This window comes from Ambystoma mexicanum, chromosome 4q (assembly GCF_040938575.1).
Source record: "Ambystoma mexicanum isolate Mex_15411 chromosome 4q, UKY_AmexF1_1, whole genome shotgun sequence".
In the NCBI taxonomy this organism is placed as follows: domain Eukaryota; kingdom Metazoa; phylum Chordata; class Amphibia; order Caudata; family Ambystomatidae; genus Ambystoma; species Ambystoma mexicanum.
Window position 1 is genome coordinate 239031149 of NC_090928.1, and position 23929 is coordinate 239055077.

Below are 23929 nucleotides of genomic sequence, written 5' to 3' on the forward strand. Positions count from 1 at the left end.
TTTTAAATCTTTCCAAAAGGCCATTTGTGTGGGGATGCTATACTGATGTTTGTAGTGTGTTGATCTATAACAGTTGTCTATCTTCCCCCTATGAGTTTGCTCATGGAAGTAGAGCCTTGGTCGGTTAAGCTTTCCTTTGGAAACTCTTCTCGGGTGGGTCGGGGGGAGTCAGAAAGGGAGCAGGTGCTTCAAAATGTGTTTGGTGCTGTTGACTCTCAGTGGAAAGACCTCTGGTTAACATGTTGCTTAGTCCACAGTTACCACAATGTATTTACCAGTCTGGAAGTTTCTAGTGGTCCCACAATGTCCATACCAATACTTGAGAAAGCAATCTCAATTATTGGTAATGAATTTAAAAGAACTGGTGGTGGTATATAAGTGCTAGTCTTCTGGCAGATTTCACAAGCCTGAATAAAGTTTTTGATATCAGCATGTATTCTGCGCCAGTAAAATCTATTAGTTATTTGGGCTTGAGTTTTGGACTGTCCCAGATCGCCTCTCGTCAAATGTGAATGGGCTATCTCTAGGACCACTTGTTTTTAACTTTTAGGCACAACCAACTGCGTTCTTACCAAGCCCTCTGAAGTGCTGTCTGTTAGGGGAGTTTTCCTAAAGTCCTACTAGGTAGTAAGAATTTATAAGCTATCCCAGTGGTTTGTAGAGTTGTCGAGCAATCGGGTTTAACTTAAGAGGAAGATGTGAGCTTGTAGGTAAGTACACTGAACCCAGTAAGTAAAGCACAGCAAAGAAACACACATATATGTATATTAATATATAGATTTATTATATTTTCATAAGTCACTGTCAAATACTTAGCACCATAAACCATCACACATAGGTATACTTTTCAATACTTTCAAAGGGTCACTTCTTAGTTGGTAGTTGCTGAACACATACAATTGTTACAGGAGTTTGACAGTTAAGATAGTGATTTTTGGGAAGGAAAACAGTCGGTTAGTGTTACCCTATCAGAGCGTCAGGTTCTAAAGGCAGTTTCTCGGCACAGCAAGTCTTTCAAAGTCAAAAATCCAACTCTAGCTAAAAGGCAGTTTGTAGCCGCTTAAAGTCTTGCAAAGCAGTAGAAATCAAAAGTTCCTGTGGATACTTTCTAGTCTCTAGGAAGGAAGATACAAGAAGGCTTAACCAACGTTGGAGACCCTGTTAAAGGACTTGCTAAAGGGACACGAGCAGCGGCTTGAGTCAGCGGTTAGAGGGGGTTTCCCTGGACACCTATGTGCACTCCAATGTCCTGGAGCAACTTTCTGGAATCAGGTAAGCAATACCTTGTTCCCCACAGTACCTGAGGTTAGAAGAAAATGTTCGTAGTGGATGTTCCGTGATGTTGCAGCTGTGGACCCGACCTCTGGATGCCTTGGTCTGATGACTGAATGACAGGACAATAGACTGGATCTTTCAGCAGCAGTCTCGAGGGAGGATCTCTGGCACGACTTTCAGCAGCTTCTCTGGTCACTCTGCTGTTTTGGTGTTTTTTCTCCAGCACCAACAAAGGACACGATTCGCCCAGTAAATCTTCTTAGCTTCCTGCAGGTCGCACTCTAATGGGCGGGGTCTGTCCGAGTTGGATTGGATCTCTGCTGTTTCCTTGAAGCTTCAGCAAAGATTAGGGCGGATTCAACCTTTCCACGACAATGCACTCGATATGAGCAGCAGGTCTCCTAGTGTTGGGGTAGCGCATCGCTGGAAACTCACAGGACCTCGGGAGATGGCTCAAATCAAAGTGTGTCTTGGGACTGGTTGTTTCCACCAGCCTAAGGGAAGGAGTCATCCTCTTCAGAGCTCCTCTGTCGCAGAGAAAACAGGGTCAGGACAGCAGTGGTCGCTTCACGATGTTGCAAAGGGTCTGCAGGCGTCTCTGGTCGTCTTTTTCATGGATTACTTCAGCTTCCAGTGGCCGACTTGCTTTTCACTCCAGGAGCCTCACCTTTTATATAGTTCCAGCTGTCTCTCTCCGCAACTGAACGAAAGGGGCGTTTGGCTGTCCAATCAGGACAGACAGACCCCCAGTCGGAGTCGGAGCTGGTTCTATACAGGCACTCTGGCAGACAAAGGACAGGGGAGTGGAAAACTCCTCCCCCACTTCCTGCCTGCCCAGACACTCTGGAGCCTAGGCGGGAACACCCAAGGGTTCCCGCCAAAGGCAAAACACACACACACACACACACACAAACACAGGCCTCCCCCTCCCAGGATCGTCTAAGGACTTACAAAGGACAACCACGCTAGTAATGGCGGAAAAAGAAGGGAGCCCGCAAGTTGGTACTTGGGTGCCCCTATTGTTCACTGGCTATGGACATAGCGTGCAGTAGAAAAATCACACAATAGTTGGTAGAACACGTCCACTGCCACCAGTAATGACTAGGAGATTGTCTATGTGATTAAAAAGTCACAGGAGCAGAGAAAAGGGGGATACTACGTATCCCTTTGGCACTCCACAGAAGGTGGTGTGTGCCAATCTCTCAGACTATAAAGTTTTAGGAGAGATGCTAAGTATCCTTAAGAACTGTAGTTTATATTTATTAGGTTTATGTTTATTGAATTTATATAGCGCTTTACGCCATATATATTATATAGTAGTTACTCTAGGATAAAGAAAATGATCTCAAAGGAGGACCCTAAGAGGGTTCTGTCTCATTTCATGGCGGGATGTTCTTTCGCAGGGTTTTTTACTGCCTTTTTTTTTTAGTTTTTATTAGTTTTTTTTTTGGGGAAAAAACCCATCAAATTATTTTTGGGGGGGTTCCCCCCAACCCTCTCATTTTCTAAAAAATTTGATGGGTTTTTTCCCCAAAAAAATTTGCGATAAAAAACCCAACGAAAAAACATCCCGCGACGAAAGGACGTCATACCCCCCAAGAGTCCCCAGCAACACTGCCCATAAGGAACTGTGTGCTGCAATAGTAAAATACAGATGCCTTTAAGAGTTGTGGAGAAACTAGACTCCTTAGTACAGGTTAAATACAACAAATAGAGTTCCAAAAGACAGCCCAGAAGAATGAAGGAGTGGAAAACGCCTCCACTCATTCAGTATTAAAGAAAAAGATCCAGAAGTCCAGCAACAAGTGCTGGGGATCTGACTAGGATAGGGATGAAGCATACAAATGATACATCTCTCTAACAGTGTCTCCTCCCATGTTTTGAAAAGTAAGTGTCCCCCCTTTCTCACGACCCTCTGGCTCAGATAGGACTTGTAAAAATTCTTTAGCCAATAAGGGGTAGTTCCTTTGGGCAAAAAGGCATGATCTGGATGGGACTTGGGTTCTTCCTCCTTGCCTTTTCTGGGTTCATGGTTGAAAGGGGGCATCAGGTGTTAATCTCCCACTCCAAAACCTCGAGTTCTCCAGCATGGGGTCTGGCATGGATTCACATGCTCGTGAATATTCCCTGTCGTCCGGCTGGGAATCCGCGGTAAAGAAAAAATCAGTTTCAGTTTCACTTCTGAACTGTCTTTCTCCTAACAACCAATCACTGGTCTCTGGGTCATACTGCCCCCGGCCAATGACTGCCCTCTACCTAAGCCCCTTCTCTGGCAGCCATCTTCAGATTTTTACCGCACGTTCAAGTGTTGGGAGTCCTCGTGCTATAGCTCTCGAGCTTATACTGCGTTTTGTGATTTTTCCAAGAGTTCACTCAATTTTTTCCGGTCAATCGAGCCTCAAGCTCCATCGATCCATCATCCGACTAACGGGGACCCGTTTAGCACCCTTTGAGCAATTTTATCCCCTTTGTGGAATTGGAATGGATCTTTCCCGTGATTTTGTAACAACACCTTAACATCGCCTCTAAAGTCTGGGTCTGTAACTCCAGCTAATGCATCAATCGCAAATCCTCATGCTAGACCAGATTTGGGTGCTAGTCCGATATAAGCATCCGTGGGTGGAATTAGAATCAAATCAGTGGCTATCAGTCTTCTTTCACCTGGAGGAATAATCTCCTCCCCACTACTACAAATATCAAACCCAATAGAGCCCTTTATGGCCACTGATGGGTCTGATGCTCTGGCGCTTAACTTCTCAAATTTTAGGGTTCCCCAACTTGCATCGGTTGAGCCGCATCCCATGCCTTACACCATTTGTGAATGCATCATGAAGCAAGACACGGACAACAGATTCAAAGTTCAAACAAAATAGTTTTATTAACAAAAGTCAAGATGGTTGATGGCCTAACTTGCCCTATGTTAAGGTGTGATTTCCCTACCTAAAGAAACTAAGGATAGTCTTAGTCAATAAATTCAACTTAAAGGTCTGTCTGTGTCCAAAACCTATACTTGTCCTCACAACTAAAGCTAAACAATGTGTAGGGATGTCAACAACAAATCAAGTAGTGTTCTAAAATAAAGTTCTGAGTTTCTTCCAGCTCTTAGCTTGCCTTCCAGCTCCTCTTCCCCAAGTTCAAGACAGTTCCAAAAGGATCTTGGGGTTCCCTTACCCAAGAAGACAACACAGTTCCAACAAAGCCTCAATAGTCCCTTCCTCAAGCTGACAAAGTTCATAAGGTCTTCGGTTTCCCTTTCCCAAGACTTCAACTTGTCCAGCTTGCCAGTTCACACTTCGTTTCAGTCTCTTAATATTCAAAGACCAGTTCCAGGTAAACTTTGCACACCTCCTGTTTCCTTGACAGCTTATTCAGACTGCTTTCTTCTGCTTCACTTAAGTAATCTCCTTTGTATATGCGTTTAACTTTCACAGATAGGGTATTCTCGGTCTAGGCGCAGTTGTCGGACCACATGGTCTACCCATTACAGGTCACGCAACCTGTAACCCTAGGCTAGGCTTTCTTGCGCACACAGGTTATTTTATCTCTACACCTGTGTACTGATTCGCATTCACTTTGCTTTCTGTTCGCAAAACATTTGGCTTTGCCAAAATGTGTTTTCCTCTTTGCCAGTTTCTTGGCTTTTCCACGGTGTTCTTTTCATACAGTTCACTCTGTGGTGTTCTCTTTCCTGCACGACATTACTTTCACACTCTTCAGTAATATTGATTAGTTGCTTTTCATTGTATCTCATAATATTCGTTTTTTGCCTTTCAGGATAGATCACGTGTGCTTCACACAAACTTGCATTCCATTCATAGGTTTTTCAAAGCTTTCCATTAGTTCGGTATTCAATAGTTCTTAGTTGTGTCATAGACCCCAGGAGTGCCCCGGTACAAGTGTTCCCTTTTGTTCACTCACCAGTTCCTGGCGGCTTCCTTCCTCTGCTTCTGCTCTGCATACAGGTCTCCATAGTATTGCGAGCTGCGCTCACTCTGCTGGTCCCTCTGTGGGTTGCCGGCAACTACGCTCGCCTCTCGTGGATGCTGCCAGTAGCTTGCAGCAACAGGCTCTCGTCCGTGCCCCACACAGCACTCAATCAGGGAGGCCCCAACCACTGTGACCCTCTCACGGCACGCTCCAGCCTCAGCGTCAGTCTCTCTGGGTTATATGCCGGCCTCCCAGCCTCCAGGCAGGATCTTCCTCAGCAGCCTCCTCTTCAACAGGATTTCTCCACCTGCAGGCCCGAAATGCACAGCCGACCTTTCGTTGTCTCCATGCTGGCCTTTCCTTTTATGCACCTGGTGTGAGTCCTCAAGTCTAGTTGCCTGATGATAGTTATTGGTGTGCTGGGGACATTCCTGACCCCCTCAACGGTCTTCAGGCCTCTTCCTCGTCGCAGTGCCAGAGTGGTGAAATGACATGTTAGTGTGTACCACTCCTAGTCCCCTCTTCCTCGTCCCAGTGCTATAGTGGCATGAATGAGGGCAACTAGAGGGAAATGTTTGGCAAATAACACACACGGGGACTGGGGCTGGATAGATAACCTGTAACCAATTCTTTCCTGTTCACACACTGTGGAGACAGGTTAAGTATTTAGTTATTGTTATTTTTGTTATGTAAATAAATACACTCTATATTTTGCCCTCCAACCATTCTTTCTAGTCCCTTTTAGAGTTGCTAGACCCTAGATTGCGGTGCTGCACCGCTTATCTAGGTTGAGGGGACAGAAGAAGAGGCTTGCCCTAGCTAGTAGGCACAAATGAGAAAAAACAGACAAATTGGTTGATTATAAAAGCACTTTAGAGGTGTTAATTGGCCATGCCCCGATTAGGTGCTGGAAGTCATACAAGTTTTTAGTAATTGCTTTTAATAACCATATTTAGCGACCTGCCACAATGTTAAAAAAAACAAGGCTCCATGGTTAAGCAGCTATGTGCACCATGTGTTGTGCACCAAGTTTCCTCTAATGTGGGCTCCTTAGTATTCTGGAGGCCACAGAAACCTTTATTCTTAGGTCAACCGGTTTCAGTGGTTTGTATGGTTTATACCACTTTCTTCAGGGCAACGGTCCCCCTTTGTGCACCGTAATCCGGTTGAGACCACTATTTGCTCCTGCACCTGTAGGGGGATGGAGCGGGGCAGGGAGAGGAGGGAAGAGATAACAATATCTTAATTATGTTGCTTTTAAGGCATCACTGTTCAATACCGTAGCCAACAGGTACTGTGGTGTTTTTCTTACTTAATGCACAGTGCAGCACTTTGCCTCAACTCCCTTAGGTCATAGTTGCCTCTTCAAATTCAGACTGTTTAGTAATCCTTGTTACCTAAATGCATAGTAATATCACTAATGGGTAAAATGGTATACAGGGCGTTTCTGTACTACATCATTCATTATTTACATATTTTATGTTATTTTGTGCAAAAAGGTACAGTGCAACTGCGTGTTTGCAGATCACCTGCAGAAATCGCGGTGCCTGTTTTATCAGAAGTGGAGATTGAGCACCTAGTCGCATATGGGTGTCTCAATAGACGACTGTCTCTCTTACCTCTTATGCCGTCTAGTTCGCGCCTAGACAGCAGTGTTATGAAGGTTGCTGCGGCTGTTTGACAATATACGGCTCTACTGAATCCTCCTATTCATCGTGCATGCGTGCAGCAAGACACTCTTACTCATCGCGCATGCACGGATAGCGGGACTTGTTACTACCCAGACCGGGACCTCCATTTTGGAGGGTGCATGGTTTGGGCAAGACGATATGGATTCCTGCTGGTTTTTGACTAGTGTGTCTAGCATGGTATGCAATCACTGTGAATCATCTGGATACTATATCATATTGTGCACAATCGTCATGATTTATTTCATAGTGCACCTAATTTATTTTGACCATGTGTTTTTGCTCAGGGCACTGCAGCGATATTATTATGCCGGGTAAAGCGGCCATTCTCCACTAAGGGGAAGTGTCATATCCAACTAAATTGCTGCACCTCTTAGTGTGTGCTCTTCAGGTGAACACCTGGGCATAAGCCGGGGCGCAGGCGGGCAGAGTAGCTGCCCGGGAGGTGCGGGTCGTATAATCTGAGTCATAGAGTGTGATGCATCCCATTAGGCCATCTCGGTGTACTCATAGGGTCGCCAGAGTTTTCCCACTTGTATTCTCATTCAGGCCTTTCTTGTCAGTACCTAGGCAGAAGATCCGAAGCTGTTACCTTCTAAATAGGGCTGCATGTAGATGACCGCCTCTACATGGAATCAGGATCTTTTCCACAATGGTCCAAGTGAAATCTGAGGGGCCGTGGCCCTTCTGCACGAAATGCTCTACAAGTGGAGCGGTCATTTTCTTAGTTCTAATACATGACCGAATTTCACCCAGGTGTGATATCATGCCAATGTATCTTCGATTACACAGGCATGTGATGATATAGATTGCACTGCTGCTTTAGAAATTTTGTTGCCTGGGGTACCTCCAGCCTATGTCCGTTGATGCACTCATTTGCGTAAGTGGACACACGTTGCACTGTCCACACGGTGCATGACCTACTGGGCCTGATTTGGTATTACTGGTCTGTTCTGTGGGTTCTTTATATGTCTGAACAAGACAGTCCCGGAGATTTCGTCTCCGTTTCATTGCAAATCTGGGGAGTACAATATTGGACGTGCTTACATTAAGTATCAGCCAGAGTCTGGTGACGTCTTTTTTAATTGGGTTGACCAGTGGAGAGAAACTGGAGACTGCTGTAATGGTATCTGGTGTATCTGGTCTGGGCCTGTGTTGTTCCAGGGTTGTCTCTCTTGGGATGTTACTTGCATGTTTTTTTTTTGGTCGTTTCACTTTGTGTCTTGGGTAACCTCGGTTTCTCAATTCCAGCACTAGATTGCTTGACTGCTGATCATAATCATTTAGCATTGTGCAGTTCCTCCTATATCTTAGGAATTGTCCAAATGGTAGGTTTTCTCTTAAACTTCTCGGGTGGTAACTCTGGAATAAGAGGAGAGAATTCCTATCTGTGGGTTTATGCAAGACTCTGCTTTTTTTTCTTCCATCTTCAGCACATAATATCAAATCCAGAAAGTTAACTTCGGAGCGACTGTGTGCTTCACTAAAACTCAGAAACCTGTTTCTTGAGTTAATTCAGGTCATAAACTTTGTGAGATCTGCATCGGTGCCTTCAAATATCATCAGTATTTCATAGATATATCTTGACCACAGTGTTATTTTCTCAGAGAATGGATTTGTCTGGTTGTAGATGTTCTCCTTCTCTGCTACATAAGGGTTTGCTAGACTCGGTGCGAAAGTCGCACCCATAGCTGTACCTGAACTTTTTTCAAAATATTCCTTTTAAAAAATGAAGTAGTTTTTAGTCGGTGCTTGTTAGACAGAATTGCATGCAGTAGCCTCTGGGAAAACTACACACAATTAGGACTATAAGTGTTAGCCAAACCAACCTTTGGTATAAGTCTGTACCACACAGTTTTTGGTAGCGAGTTGAGCAGCCAGACTTCTCTCGAGTGAATGTGAGCAGTACAAGCAATTACACAGGGGACTTTAAATCACAGTTATTCAAGTAGACACTTATACTTAAGGTTTCTTGGTAAAACACATTAATTTATTACACAATCATTTAGAAAACATTTCACTAGAAGACAACTTAATATTATATACCAATACACTTCAATACATGACAGTTTGAGCTCCCCAAAAGTAGGAGCAAAATAGCAGTTCAGTTAACTTAGAAGTGGGTAAAAGACAGGGTAAGTAGAATAGATCACATATACTTGTTAGACAGTGCAAATGGTTTCAGTTCACCAGAAGAGTTCAATTCAAGTCAATAGGCCTAGGCCAAAGTCAATGGGCTAGTGTTCTGGATAGGAAAGAGTAGTTCTGGTCTCAAACAGTAAAGTCTTTGCAAAAGTTCTCAGAAGTAGTTTAGGTGAAAAAGAATCATATGTCGGGTCACAAGCTGATTAGGCCTGTAAAGTTGGGAAAGTTTCACGAACATTCACAGCGAGAGTGGCATTCTTTCAATCGGGTTGGCACAGTAACTTGTATGAAGAAACAAATGCTGCTGAAGTCGTTGGTTCCTGGCAGTTCCTACAGATCTCGCTGTTCCTGGGCCTCAGTCGTGGGGACAAGAGGGAGGACGTCGGGGGACTCCTGCACTGCACGGGATCGTCAAAGAAAGCAAACAAGATGGAGTCACTTCAGTTCCAGTAGCTGTAGATTCAAGAACACAAGCTGGTGTCCCTCTCCCTGGTTAATCCTAACCAGCCTTGAGAATGGCATCCAGGTGTCTTATGAGTTGATTGGTCCCACCAACTCAAAGGAAGAAGCCGTCCCTGAAGGAGCTTCTCTGTCAAATGGAGTTTGGAAATTCGGACCTGCAGCAGGGCTTCACCGGGTCCAGGAGTTGCAGCAGCCGTCCTTTTCCAGCTAGTCTTCGGTTCTTTCGTTCCAGTGGTCGACTCTACTTTCCAGTCCAAGAGACTCGCCTTTTAAACAGTTCTCTCCCTTTCATTCCAGCCTAGCTGTCACTCACCCCGCAGGGTGGCTGTCCTTGCCGGACAATCAGCCAGCCAGTCACGCCAGAGTGCATTTGGGTCTCCTAGGAGACTAAGCACAGGGAGTTTCGGGCACCTGCCTCACTTCCTGCCCACCCCAGACACTCATACGCCAGAGGCGGCCCGCCAAAGGCACACGAACAAAGGGACCAAACCTGGTTTGGCACGCAGAGACAAACACTTGAAGGACCTTTCCAAAAAGAAACGGCTAAAAAAGACAACCGGGATCTGTTTAAACAAAAGGGGTTTAAGGCGCCATCTTGAAAAACATGGCTCCTGTGATTTTTAGCTACCTGTGTTCGCGGTTGGGAAAAATCATGGTAGTTCATTGTAAAACCACTGCCACCACCCTTTTCAATAGGAAAGGGTAGCATTTGACTACTACATGAGTATTTAGACATAGGGGATACTATGTAACCCCTCCAGCACTCCATTGTAAGATGGTGTGTGCTGGGTCTATGAATTAGGAAAGACTAGTAAAGTCAATTTCACCTTACATTCTCTGGGAAACAGTAGTTTGTCCCAGAGAATGTATCTAAACCTTTGGGAAGTCTAAAAAGACATCCCTGTTTCACTGCACTGAAGGTGCTGTGTAACACATATTAAAAGATGATGCCTATGGAGTTATCTAAAACCCTATATTCCAAGAACACAAATGTAAAACACACATCCAAACACATGAAAGGGTGGGGGGAAAAAGGCTCACACTCTTTCCAGGTAAAAAAAATAAAGTCCTCAAAATCCAGCAACATTGCTGGGGGTCTCTAAGGTGAAGGGATTTAGCATATTTTTGAGAATTCTCCCTAACAGTGCTATTTCCACCAGTTGCTTAATAAATGCAACTTGGGTCTCCACGGGTGGTTGTCTTTCTCTCAGTATTCTCTCGATGACCCTTACTGTATCTTCCTGAGGGTTCCATGTAATAATGTCGCCACAAAAATCTCGCCATGCAAAAATATCGCCGAAAAATGGTCGTTTTTTGTGGCGACATTATTGCATGGAACATGCGGGGGACACCCCCGCAATCCCCAAACTTTTCTTTTTAATTTTTTTATTTTTATTTTTTAATTTTTTTTGCCCCTGTCGCCATATATACGGTCACCCAAATAATATCGCCATGACATTTTCCCGGCGATATTATTTACGGCAACCATATATATGGCGATATTATTACCTGATACCTTCCTGAGGGATCTTTGTGTAAAGTGACTCTATGTCCATGGTCATCAAGATGTGGTGCCTAGGATTACACTGAAGATCCTTGGTGAGGCAAAGCACTGCTGTGGTGTCCTTTAGGTAGGACTTCATTTTGGTCACCTCAGGTTTAAGGAGGAAATCGAAGGGTACTAAAATAGAACCAATGCACGACACTATTGGTCTCCCTGGTGGTGGGTTGACACCCTTATGTATTTTGGGTAATGCATAGATCGCAGGGCATTTGGGGTAGGCTGAAAGGCTAAATGTGTGTTCTTTTAAACTAATATATCCTTCCATCTACAATTGGAACGATCATAGGGCACCCCCTATATTAAAAAAACGAAAGGACCCTGCGGTGCCGGTTCCCAAGCACGTATGTGAAGGGAACCGGTGTCGCAGAGGGATGTTAGAGACGGCAGCACACAAGGATGTGTGCCGCCCACAGATAAGTAGGGGTGGGGGTTGCGGGTTGCGGCCAAGGGCAAAGTCTGAAATGTTCAGGGGAGAGAAGACCGAAAGTCATTTTTGGAAAAATAACTGTCTTTTCGCCCTCAAACATTTCAGCTACGGTCTTCCAACCGAAATCCTGTTTTGATTTATGATTTTAAAAAGCACAGATTGATTCATTAGGTACACATTTGTTATGCACCTGTAACAATGTTATGTCAATCCTCAATAAGTTGAATAAAATAATCAGTTCTGTTTCAATAATAAGGCTGTTGTCTTTTAAATGTAAGTGCATTGCAAGCAGAATGTTGATGTGATATGAGATCCTCCATATACTCTGTTTATCTTTGACATTATGAAATACTTCTAATACTAGGTTTGATATTTTAAGATTACAGTAACAACTTATAGCTTATTTTGCATGCCACTCTGTTACACAGTTGTCTTTTCACATCTCTGCATATTTCCAAAAAGTACTGCAAAAAAGGGGATGGTCCAGTTTTTCAACCTCCTGTCTGTGAAACGGTGCCCTTTAAAAAATGTGTTTTGATCTCTTGTCATTGTTTGAATTGTCAAGATTGTTATTTGGAATCTTAGTCTTGTGCTTGTAAGACCTTCTCTGATGACCCTCTCACCCTCAGGTGTTACCCCATTTGATGGGACTCCAGGCCATCCATACTCTGACTGCTATCCTGTTGTACTAGATGGAGCCATGGTCGGCTGGGTCGAAAGAGATCTGGCACCTAGTATTGCAGATTCCCTACGGTCATTTAAGGTTAGGTCTGTCTTGATAGACATTTTGTTTTGTTGTGGACAACTTGTATCATTCATGTGGTAATAGAAAATGCAAAGCAGCTGTTGTGTCTAACCAGTTTTCTACACTCCAAACCAGTCTTAGCAAAGTAGTGTTTTCTATTCAACAGATATTTGGCTGTTTGGAGCTATAGTACAATGTTCAGGCAAATATAAAAATGTATTTAAATGGAACTGTTGTAACGGGTGTAGTACTTGTACCCCAGTATTTTATTCTGTTTATGACTATTTTTTTGTTAACGTTTGTGTTATTTATATTTCAGTCGTGTATTGTGAATGTTGAGGACATTACCACTACCAGCATTAAACTATAACTAGGCTGTGTGGCTATAAAGAAGGAGGGTTGGACACGCTTATCGAGGTTCCTTCTCTACTGGAAACAATCACACCCTCTGCACTTCTCAATGAACCATTGTTGGGAAAGATTTCTCTTTAAGCAACTTTCCCTCCATATTAAAAGGACCCCCAAACTTGATGCTTTTTGTTTTTTAACCTGTTCTGAATTTTACAGAGAAGTGAAGCCTTCAGCTTCACTCCCATGGCCTTTTGCAAGTTTTGGAATGGGGAAACTGATTAGTCCTTCAGACTATCAGTACTGGGAAACTGTTTCTGATGCTTGTGAATCTGCTTAGAATCACATGTTGTGCATATAGTCCGACATCTAGTGGTAACCGCAGTGTATTGCATCTTGTCTTTCGAGGATCGAAAGGGGACGTCGACATGGGCGTGCCTGTAACACTATCCCTAATGTGACGTGTAGTGTACCCAAAATCCCTCACGTGTCGAGGTCCCTCAGATTGCTTTTTTCCACCCAGCTAGCTGGTCGCCTTATGCAATGCAAAATTGTTATATTTCCCGACCTCTGGTCATTTACATATTATTCGTCCCCTCTTTGACGATCACTTCTAACCACTGCCAAAGACAGCAAAAGAACAGACTTCGACTGCTGGTGCTCCGGTCGGCACTGTCGACCGCGTGGCCGGACTTCTGGCCGGCCTATACATTAGGGAGAGTGGGGTGTGGGGGTTTTCTATTCTTTTCAAGAATGTCTTTCCTTCTCCCCTCTCAGTACCTGCTTGGTTTTGCCGTCGCTTTAATAAACCTGAGCTATGGTCAGGACACCATTTAAATTTTGTCCTTCCTGTAAGGGAAAATACTCTTGGAAAGACGAGTACCGGCGGTGCTATAAGTATCTCCCTCTCAATCACGACGAGGCGCCCTTCGGAATTGTCAGCTCCTGCGTCTTAAGACGATCAAGGAGCGTCGAGTGAAACAGTGGGTGGCCTACTCCATGTCGCAGGCAGAGGGTAGCACCCCCGCCAAAAGTGATGAGGATCTAAGCGACGGCCGTGCCTCTGATCCGGATGCCGTTGACCTCTCATCGGAGCGCTCATGCTCCATGACGTCCGTCCCCGGCCCCGCCAGGCACGATGAAAGCCCTGCTATGGGGAATGTACACCCCAGCGACAGGAACGCACCCGCTACTCATAGAAGCAAACACACAACCCGGTACACCTCGGCGGATTAGTCTAAGCAGTCCAAGACGCCAACGTGTCCGTCGAGTTCCTCGACCGGGCACCTGCTGATTCGCGTGATCGGCAGCCCTCCCCGCAACCGGGTCAGCGACATGCATCCGGGCATTCTGCAAGCAAGAACGCCAGCACCAAAAGTCCAAAGGCTGTTGAGACGCGTCCTAAGAGCTTGCTGATGCATAAAGCTCCGGTTGTGTAGAAATCCACGTCACAACCGTCTAAACAGACTAAACCCCTCCCGGTGACGCCGAACATCAGCGAGAGTCTCGCTAAGATCGTTTCGTGGCCAGTAAACAAAGGGACAAGTTGAAAGACACGTCTCAACGCCCGGAAGGGCGGAAGGGTTATTCTGAGAGTCCCCAGTCCTTATCTAGAACTCGCAAATCTGAAGAAATGTCCAGAGAGCAAAAGTATTTTAACCACAAGGGTGTATCAAATTTTATTCACCATGATAGAAAAAATTCGAAAAAATCAATTAATGACATATTACTTAGCATTACATTATTCTATCACATAACACAGCAACATGGGTATACATAAAAACTGGCTAAAATTAGTCCATCACAACAACCATTCACAGTGCAGCATTCAAACCATACACAACACTCAGTGACATTCAACCAACCAACGAATACTAAAAAACATGACAGGATTGATTAACAGTGGGAGGTGGGATAACCATTTCTCATGTCCCATCCAATTATTTTAATGTTTGATATTTTTACACAAACGGCAATAGTACATTTAAAAAAAAAAAACAATCTATCGCAAGGGTAGATCTAAGAAGAAAAGATGTTATATAGATCACATCCCTGGAGAGTAAGCTCAACCGGTTTCGACATAGAATGTACTTTGGACAACGTCTTCATCAGGAGAAAGTAGTCGTAAAAACCTTGTGTGTGGACCCATGCGTGGCCAGAATGGTAAGACAAGGTAAGGTAGTTGCTGTCTGGTCCCAAAAGAAGTTACTGAAATCTGCAGCTGGGATAGCGCTGCTGTGGGTGCCACCCTACTGCAATGGACCTTTAGGGCGACCTGCTAGATGATTTGTGCAGCGAGGCAAGGTGTGTTACTAGAAATTACTGGTTCAACGAATGCCAAAACGTGCGCAGCGTTGGCGGCTGTTAGTATCAAAATCGTCCGACGCGGAATGCACATATCTAGAACTCTCCTTGACAAATCTTTGTGTTTTTAGGTATTATTTATTTATTTATTCACATTTGTTGAGTGCACAACAGCCCAAAAGCATTGTGGCGCTTATTACAGTGAGTGATAAAAAGCTTAGTTACAACAAAAACATCAAAAACAACAGCATACAGTAATGATATGTACAAAATAGTATAGGGCAGAAAGGGAGCATGAGTATAGAGAGGCTGTAGAAGTAAGAGGTAATAGTTATTAGTTGAAGAGAGCAGTTTTGAGGTTTTTTTGGAAGGCGTGGAGAGAAGTTTGAGCTCTGAGTGCAGGTGTGAGCACATGCCATAGTTTAGGGGCAATATACGGGAATCCTAGCCCTCCTGCCTTAGCCCTATTGATGTGTGGTACCAAGAGTTGGTTTGAGTAGCAAGTTCTGGTAGGCCTAGTTGAGAGTAATCTGGATATAGTGTCTGAGAGGTATGATGGTGCTGTGTGGTTAATGCATTTGTATGTGGTCGTGAGAATTTTGAACGTGATGCGGTCTTTGACTGGGAAGCCAGTGGGCCGTCTTTCTTGCTTGTGACATATGGTCTCTTTTAGGTATGCTTAGGGCTGCTCTGAGCAAATTATTTTGGGTAGTCTGGAGCCTTTTATGTTTTTTTGGAGGTGCCGGTCAGAAGCGCATTACAGTAATCAAGCTTAGCCCCTATGGTAGCTCTGGCAATGGAGAGACAGTTGTCCTTTGTTAGGAAGGGTTTTATAGCATTGATGAGCTTGGTACTCATGGCGATTGCAGAGATGATAGCACTGACTTGTTTGTTCCTGGACAGCGTGGCATCGATGTGTACCCCTAAGGTTTCTACAGAGGATAAGACCGGGATGATACAGTTGTCGATGTGGAAGTTGGCGTAGAGGGAGTCTAGGTTAGCTAGAGTGGATAAGAATTTCGGTCTTATCTCCATTGAGATTGAGGCCATTTGTGGCCATCCATGCTTGGATGGTGGAGTATATTTGTCTAAGGACTGTAGCGTCTCGGTGATAGATTCCTGTCAGGGGGAGGAGCACTTGGGTATCATCAGAATAGTTAGTGTAAGTGATCCCAGGTGCATCCAATTTATCAAAAAGTGGCTTGTGAAGAGATTGTATAGCGTGGGGGCAGTACAGGATCCCTGTGGAACTCCACAGTGGATGATGGTGGGCGCTGCATTAGCTATGTTTGAAAAGACTTTAATAGCTCTGCCTTCTAAAAAGGAGGTAATCCATGTGGTTGCTTGGTTGGAGAAGTGCGCGGCATGTGAGAGGTGTTTGGTGAGTGTTATATGGTCCACCAGGTCGAACGCCGCGGCGAGGTCTAGAAGGAGTAGGAGAGCAGGCTTGCCCTTGTCCAAGATATGGGTTATTTGGTTTTTTAGGTCTAGTAAAGCGGTTTCAGTTCCGTGCCTTTTGCAAAAGCCAGACTGTCTTTTACCTAGAATGGAGTTGGATTCAAGATAGAGTTGGATTTGGCTATGTGCGGCTTTGTCTAATATTTTTAGAAGAAATGGTACGGTCGTTATGGGCCGATAGTTGTTAGGTTGTGAGGGGTCTAATGTCGTTTTTTTTAAGAGGGGACGCACCCATGCTTCTTTAAGGCTGTCAGGGACTAAGCCTGTTTTAAAAGATGAGTTAATGAAGGCGGTTGGGAGGGGAGCAAGTGTCTCGGCACACTCCTTTATGATCTGGGGGGGGGCATACATCTCCCTTGCATTGCAAAGGTTTGAGATGTTTGAGGATGTTTATGACTTCTGTTTCTGAGATTTCCTGAAATGAGAATTCAAGAAAGTCAATAGTTTTGGGGTTGGGCAGAGTCTGTGAATGTTGGTTCTGTTTAGGTAAAGTATTGTAGTGATCTCGGATTTTGTTTTGTAGGAGGTCTATTTTTGTTAGTATGGCAGTTTGTATGCTAGAGCACCAAGCTTCATCTTTGGTGATCTCATCAGAGCACGTGGAGGAACTGTGAGCTCCTTAAGGATGGTGAAAAGTTCTTGGGTTTGCGAGTTGGCATTAGAGATTTGGCGGTTGTATGCTTCAGATTTGGCATTAAAGATTGCATCTTTGTACTCTTTTGCAATGGATTGGAAGTTTTCTTTAGAGGTGTCGCAGGGGTTGCCTGCCAATTTTTAAGCTCCTGGCGTTTACTATTTCGCAGGGTTTGGAGCTCTTCTGTGAACCACGAGTTTGAGTGGAATGATTTTTTCTGTTTTTTGTTTTCTAATGGGGCAGCGGCGTTGACTATATTGGTAAGGGTGTCCTTAAATATATCCGCTAGGATGTTGGGGTCTTGAGAGAACGGGGGTGCTAGGCACGGGAGGTTCAGATAGGCTCTGATTATCTCTGTGGTCTACTTTTTAGCGCTACGTGCTGAAGTAGCAGGTGCAGGCTTAGTGGATTTAGTATTAGGTGCTTTGGAGGATGGTGAACTGGAGGCAGTTATGGTCTGTCCATGGGAGGGGTGTGTTTGAGGTGACGGAGGAGTAACAGTTGTGCTCGGCCACCCAATCTAGGATGCAGCCTTTAGAGTGGGTGGGGGAGGTGATTTTTTGTGAGAAACCCACGTCTAAGAGGTCCTTGGAGAGAGACGTCGCAATTTTGTCGTTAGGGTCATTAAAACCTAAATTTAGGTCGCCTAGAAGTAGAGTCCTGGTGGTATTTTTAATATTTTTACCAAGTAAGTGTGTGATTTGTCCTAGGAAATCCGTGGGTGGTCCCGGTGGCTGGTAAACTACATGTTATGTTACTTTGCATTTATATAGCGCCTTATATACCATTGGTATGGTCTGAAGGCGCTGGTAGGTTGAACGAACTTGGGAACCGAAGTTCGGGTCAGTAGAGAGAGTAGAGAGAGTCAAAGGTGCGTGTGAGCACCGGATATGTGTGCAGCTGGTGCGGTATTCGTGTAATAACTGCTTCTTAGCGGTAGGTGTGGTGGTTGAGAGGTCAAGAGTATGTGTTCGTTCTGGCAGGATTTATCCAGATCGATTGTGGCTGTGTTAGGCCTGAAGAGAACGCCTGGCTGGGGGTGTTATTTAATGGAATTACGACTGTAATTTCGATACTGTTCCCGCAATAGGAAACAAAATGTGAATAATCTCACCTTGACAGATCGAGTAGACCGCCAGAGAACAACCAAGTGCAGCCGTGAAAGCTACCCTAGGACAGCCCTGTCCTCTCCGACCCGGAGTGGGATTAACCAGGGGGGAGAACAGGGTCGCCAGGGAAACCCTCGATGGGGGAAGAAAACCCTGGTAGACTCTGGAAGAGTTGTGGATCCGGATGGTTGATGAATGTCTTCTATGAGTGGCTGGACAGGAAGGCTTCGTCTGGATGAACAAAGGAAAATGGTCAGAGTAGTTGCGAAAAGAAGGGAATGGGAAGTGGAAATTAAATGGCACAGTAAAGGGTTCTCACCAGCGGAGTGAAGGAGAGGATGATTGATTTAGGGCTTCGAAGGAGAAGAGATCGGGAGATGAGAGCTCTAAAAGAAATAATACTTGGGTCAGAATCTGAATCGGAAGAAACGGAATGGAATTCTGATTTTATGGCACTTACAGCTATCGGGTGTTTCAGCAAGGATGAAGTCAGGGTTGGCGTAATCGTGACGCCGATGGATATCTGGGCTCGATGAGAAATCCCGAGAGATAGCGAGACCGGAATGGGAGCGAGAGTCTGGAGATGAGAGCTTGAGAGACACAAAGGTTACAGGGTTAGTCGAAAAGTCAAATAGTAGAGGCAGAGATATTGAAATCCCTAGAGGCAAACTCACGGAGCGTCTGTAGAAACAGAAGCGACGCGAGGAGTTGCCGGCTTCCGTGTTTGATAAAGGATCACGTGAGCAGGCCGGAACGTCTCGGAGAAACGTGAAGAGTCTAGACCGCTTCCTTCAGAACGGAAGACATCTTGAGAAGGATTCTCGGGAGTTGCGTAGAGAAGAGTACCACACAACCGATTAGGAGCCCATAGCGACCACCTCCCACAATGTGTAACAGAGGGGGTGCGTAACCAGCAGTGTTTAGTTAGAGTGATGGGGGGTATGAGGCAGATGTTGGTATGAGAACAGTTATTCCGAATGGTGTCATAGTATCTCTGTGTTCTAGTTGAGTGGTGGTGTAAAGAAGAGTAAGCGTGGTGATGTGAGATGGTGGGTTACATGCTCATCGAACGTTCCATGCATTCCAAACAATTCCATGTAAGTCGTGCAATTCTATGCACTCCAGTTCGCTCCATGCACTCCAGTCCGCTCCACGCACTCCAGTCCGATCCACTTGCCTTGTTTTATGCACTTGATCCTCGTATTTCACCTGTACTATCCACATACTTCCCGGTACCTTTCACATATAACACCAGTACCTTCCACATAATTAATTTGTTCCATCCACATATTTCACCCTTCCATCCACATATTTCATCCTTCCATCCACATATTTCACCTGTTTCACCCGCATACGTCACCCGTTCCCTCCACATACGTCACCCGTTCCATCAACATACATCGCTGGTTCTAGCTACATACGTCACCCATTCCTTCCACAAACTTCATCCGTTCCCTTCTGCTCTAGGCACTCAACGGCCCTAAGTAGTCATCTGCTCTAGGCACTCATCCGCTCTAGGTACTCATCCGCTCTGCATGCAATGCTCTACGCACTCAACCGCTCTACGCACTCACCCGTTCTACGCACTCACCTGCTCTCATGCAGCCCTCCGCTCTCATGCACCACTCCGCTCTCACGCACCCCTCCGCACTCACGCATTCATTTGCTCTTACACACTCTTCTGCTCCATACATTCATCTGCTCCATACATTCGTCTGCTCTACCGACTAATCTGTTCACCGCATTCATCCACTCTACACATTCCTCCGTTCTTACTCCTTCGTTCTACACACTCCTTTTCTATGCGTACTCCTCTGTTCCGCGCACCTATCACTCTCTGCGCACCTATCACGTTCTGCGCACACATCCGTTTTGCGCACCCATCCATCCACGCACTCGTCCATTCCTGGCACTTGTTCGCTCTATGCACTCGTTCTTTTCACGCTCTCATCTGCTCTACCAGGTCGTTCGCTCATACGCTTTCATCTGCTCTATACACTCATCTGCTCTATACACTCATCTGCTCTATACACTCATCTGCTCTGCACATTCATCTGTTCTATGCACTCCTGCGTTCTACACACTCCTCCGCACTTGCGCACTCATCTGCTCGACATACTCGTCCGCTCTACACATTCATCTGTTCTACACCCTATCCCCTCAACATACTCTTGCGTTCTACACACTCATCTGGTCAACACACTCGTCTGCTCAACGGAATCATCTGCTCAGCGTACTCCTCTCTTCCACGCGCTTCATTCATTCTAACCATTTCTTCCGCTCCATTCACTTTGTTCATTCATCCGTGCATTATCCATTTCAGGCCATGTCACTCGTCATACGCACTGGATCCGTTCCGTGCTCACTATCTTTTTCATGCACCACGTTCGTCTCATGTATTTGAATCGTCTATTCTGTATTTTCCATTTATGCCATGCATTCATACAGTTGGTATCATCTGTCTGTTTACTCATTAGTCTCTTGTATTAATCTTTTTATCCTCTTCTCTTTGTTCATTTCGCCCATTTTGTTCATGTTGCACTCATTACATCCATTTCATTAATTTAAACCTCATTACTGTTTTCGTATGACTTATTCTTTTTATCCACTTCACTGCTTTGATCTACTTCACTCGTTCTATTCTGTTTGTCTTTTTAGTTTTCATAAGCGGTTATTAGTTGTCACATTCTCGCATGGATCTTGAAGTTGTATTGTTGTTTGGCTTATTGTTGTTCAAGATCTAGTAGTTTGTTGGGTTGGTGTTGTTGAGATGCTGTTGTTCAGTTTGGGTTGGTTTGCGTATGGGTTGGTTTTAGGGGAAGAGCCAAGTTTTCAGTAGTTTGCGGAAAGACATTAGGTCTTCAGTTAGGCGGATGTGGGGTGGGAGTGCGTTCCACAGCGTGGGGGCTAAGGCTGAGAATGATGATCCGCCTAACCTGACTGAGTTTGTTTTAGGTATGGCTAGGAGGCCGGCTGAGCTTGATCGAAGAGTATGTGGAGTCTGATAGGGTTTAAGCTTGTCTTGAGGATATTGAAGTCCTGTTTTATACACTGCTCAATGAGAAATGCATAAGGTTTTGAAAGTCACCCTTTGGGCCACTGGAAGCCAGTGCAGAGTTTTAAGGGCTGGGGAGGTGTGGTCTCTCGGGCCGAGTGCTAGTAGCAGTTTGGCTGCAGCGTTTTGTCTCTTTGAAGTTTATTCAGTTGGTAAGCGTGGACTCCGAGGTAGAGGGGGTTAGCGTAGTCCAGTCTCGATATAACGATTGATTGGACCGCAGAGAGTCTGTTGGGAAAGGAGATATATGGAAAGATGCGCCTAAGAGTTTTAAGGTGGTAGTGGCAGGACTTTGAGACGTTGACTTGACGCGAGAGTGTTAGGTCGGAGTCAAGGGTGCATCTAAGGTTTTGTACTGAGTTAGAGGGAGTCGATGAGTTGCCCATGGCAGATGGTCAGGGTAGTGGGTGTGGAAGAAGTTTGGAGTTGCCACATACCATGATTTTGGTTTTGGAGGGGTTTAACAAGAGGTGGCTTTGGGTCATCCAGAGCTTAATGTCGAGGAGGCAGGAGGCGAGGTCAGGTGGGCGGTTGGGTTTGGAGTTCAGGAGTTTTAAGATCAGTTGAGTGTCATCAGCGTAGTTGTAACACAGGATGTTGTGTGAACGAATTATTGGTGGGAGGGTGATCAAGTAGAGATTGAACAGGAGGGCAGACAGGCATGCTCCTTGTGGAACTCCTGTGTCGACTGGTCGTGCTTGGGAGGAATAGGTGGAGAGTATCGTTATTTGGTACCTATCTTTGAGGAATGAGGCTATCCATTTGAGAGCGGTTCCACGAATTCCTAGTGAGTGGACGCGGTCAAGGAGGATTGAGTGATTGATTGTGTCAAAGGCGGCGGATAGGTCGAGAAGGATTAATGCGGCGCATCCCGCGGAGTCTGCCGTGATTTTAAGGTCATCCCAGATTGAGTTTAGGGTGGTTTCAGTTCCGTGCCGGGCTCTGAAACCTGATTGTGCGGGGTCAAGGAGATTGTTGGCTTCGACAAAGGCATTTAGTTGGGTGTAGGCGGTTCGGTCAATGAGTTTGGCAAGGAACCTGGTGTTTGAGATGGGGTGGTAGTTTTTGGGCTCTAGAGGGTCGAGGGAAGGTTTTTTTATTAGAGGTTTGACATTAACTGTTTTGAATGCATCGGGAAAAATACCCGAGGAAAGGGAGTCATTTATGATGGATCTTGCGTTTTCTCCTGCGCAGGTAGAAGCGATTATTTCTTTGAGGGTTGTGGCCGGGCAAGGGTCTAGCGGAGAGCCGGAATGGTTTACAGGCAGAGAGAAGCTTGAGAAATTGGTCGGGTGATATTGGACTAAAGGAGTCCAACGTTGGTTGCGCAGTGGTCGCAGGCGGTGGGTTGGCCGGTATGGGGGAGGGTTGTCTGGTGGATGTAAGAGAGCTAGTTTGGTGGTTAGGGCATTTTTTCTTTCGCGAGCCGTGGCGTAAAAGTGGAGAGTGAGTGAGTCGCACAGTGATTGTGAGGGGGTCGGGACTGTGGTAGTGCATGCCGGTTTGGTGAATTTGTTGATGATTTTGTGGCATATAGAGAAACGTGACATCACCATAGACTGTGCAGAAGGTTTTACAAAGTTCAAAACCTAGACACTCGCCAAGAACGCCTTTCTGGTATACCCACCTGCTTTTAAGACTCTGTTTAACAAAAACATGCGAGAAGCAGAGTCAGTCTGCGTCAGTCTACACTGTTTCTTTGTGTTGGAGGAGCAGCAGCGACGTGCTTTTTTGACTCTTGTCTGTTTTTGGACACTGGCTTTAAGTTTTGGGTGTCCCCATTAAACAGGAAATACCGTGCGGAGCGTGGTGCAGAGTCGAGAAGCAGAGTCAATGTGCGTCAGTCCGCGTTGGGCTGCTGCGGGCCTTCGGGAGAAATGACTGCAAACACGGGTCATACAGGCCACGTTACTAGGCGTAAAACTTTACAGCAGTGTTGAATGCAAAATCCATGGACCGCTCTGAAAGCAGTTACAGCAGCCAAAACCCCGAAGGGAAGCGTTGTGCCACTTGCGACACCAACATTGGACTGATTACCTGTCCCCGTTACTGTGTCTGGTCCCACGGATGGGTTTGTGGTTGTCCCTGCCGTCTCTGCTGCTGCCCCTGCAGCGACGTCTCCTGCAAGCGATGACCCTTTCACCAACGATACTGAGCACAACCGCCTGCACATAAACGTTCACCCGAATGTGGAAGTTGAAATTGGTCGGGGCATTCCCCCCAATGTTGACGCTGGGTTGAGTTTTGCAATTACGTCGGCGCAGGATGTCGACGCTTTTCAACATGCAGGATTATTAACTTTAAATGGCTTTGCCCCCGTACCTCCCCGCACGTTGAACTCACTCAATGCAGCGCAAACGTGTCTGAACCTCACTACACCTGAAACCGTAGATGTGTTTTCACGGTTTGACTTCACTGATGCCGAGTTAATGGAAGCAACTCATTGTGAAGATTTAAATGACAATACTGAGTTCTTGCATGAATCTACAGTTTCTGTAATTCCTGTAATTCTGCCAGAACGTTATCATGATGCAGATGCTATCATACAAAATGTGTTTGAGATACGGAAGGAATCTGAAGTATATGATTTACAATTACCTGTGGGGCATAGTGACATATTGCCCACATAAATAAATATCCCAAGGGTGAATCGACCAACCGCTCCTGTGGAACATAAGCCGATGCACACAAATAAAGCTCTGGGTGCATCTCAGGATCTGATTTTAAGCAAGAAGAAATCTTTCGAGCCTGTCTACAAATCTAGCAATCAATCCTGTAATCAGAGAAT

General features: G+C 45.4%; 1 protein-coding gene across 1 annotated transcript in view; it reads left to right on the plus strand.

Moving 5' to 3' along the window:
• Window positions 1–23929, plus strand: part of POLR1B (RNA polymerase I subunit B) — a 754587-nt gene that overhangs the window by 520303 nt on the left and 210355 nt on the right. The window contains exon 10 of the mRNA XM_069607790.1: window positions 12118–12251. Within this exon, the coding sequence (XP_069463891.1) occupies window positions 12118–12251 (134 nt within the window). The remainder of the gene's footprint in view (window positions 1–12117; window positions 12252–23929) is intronic.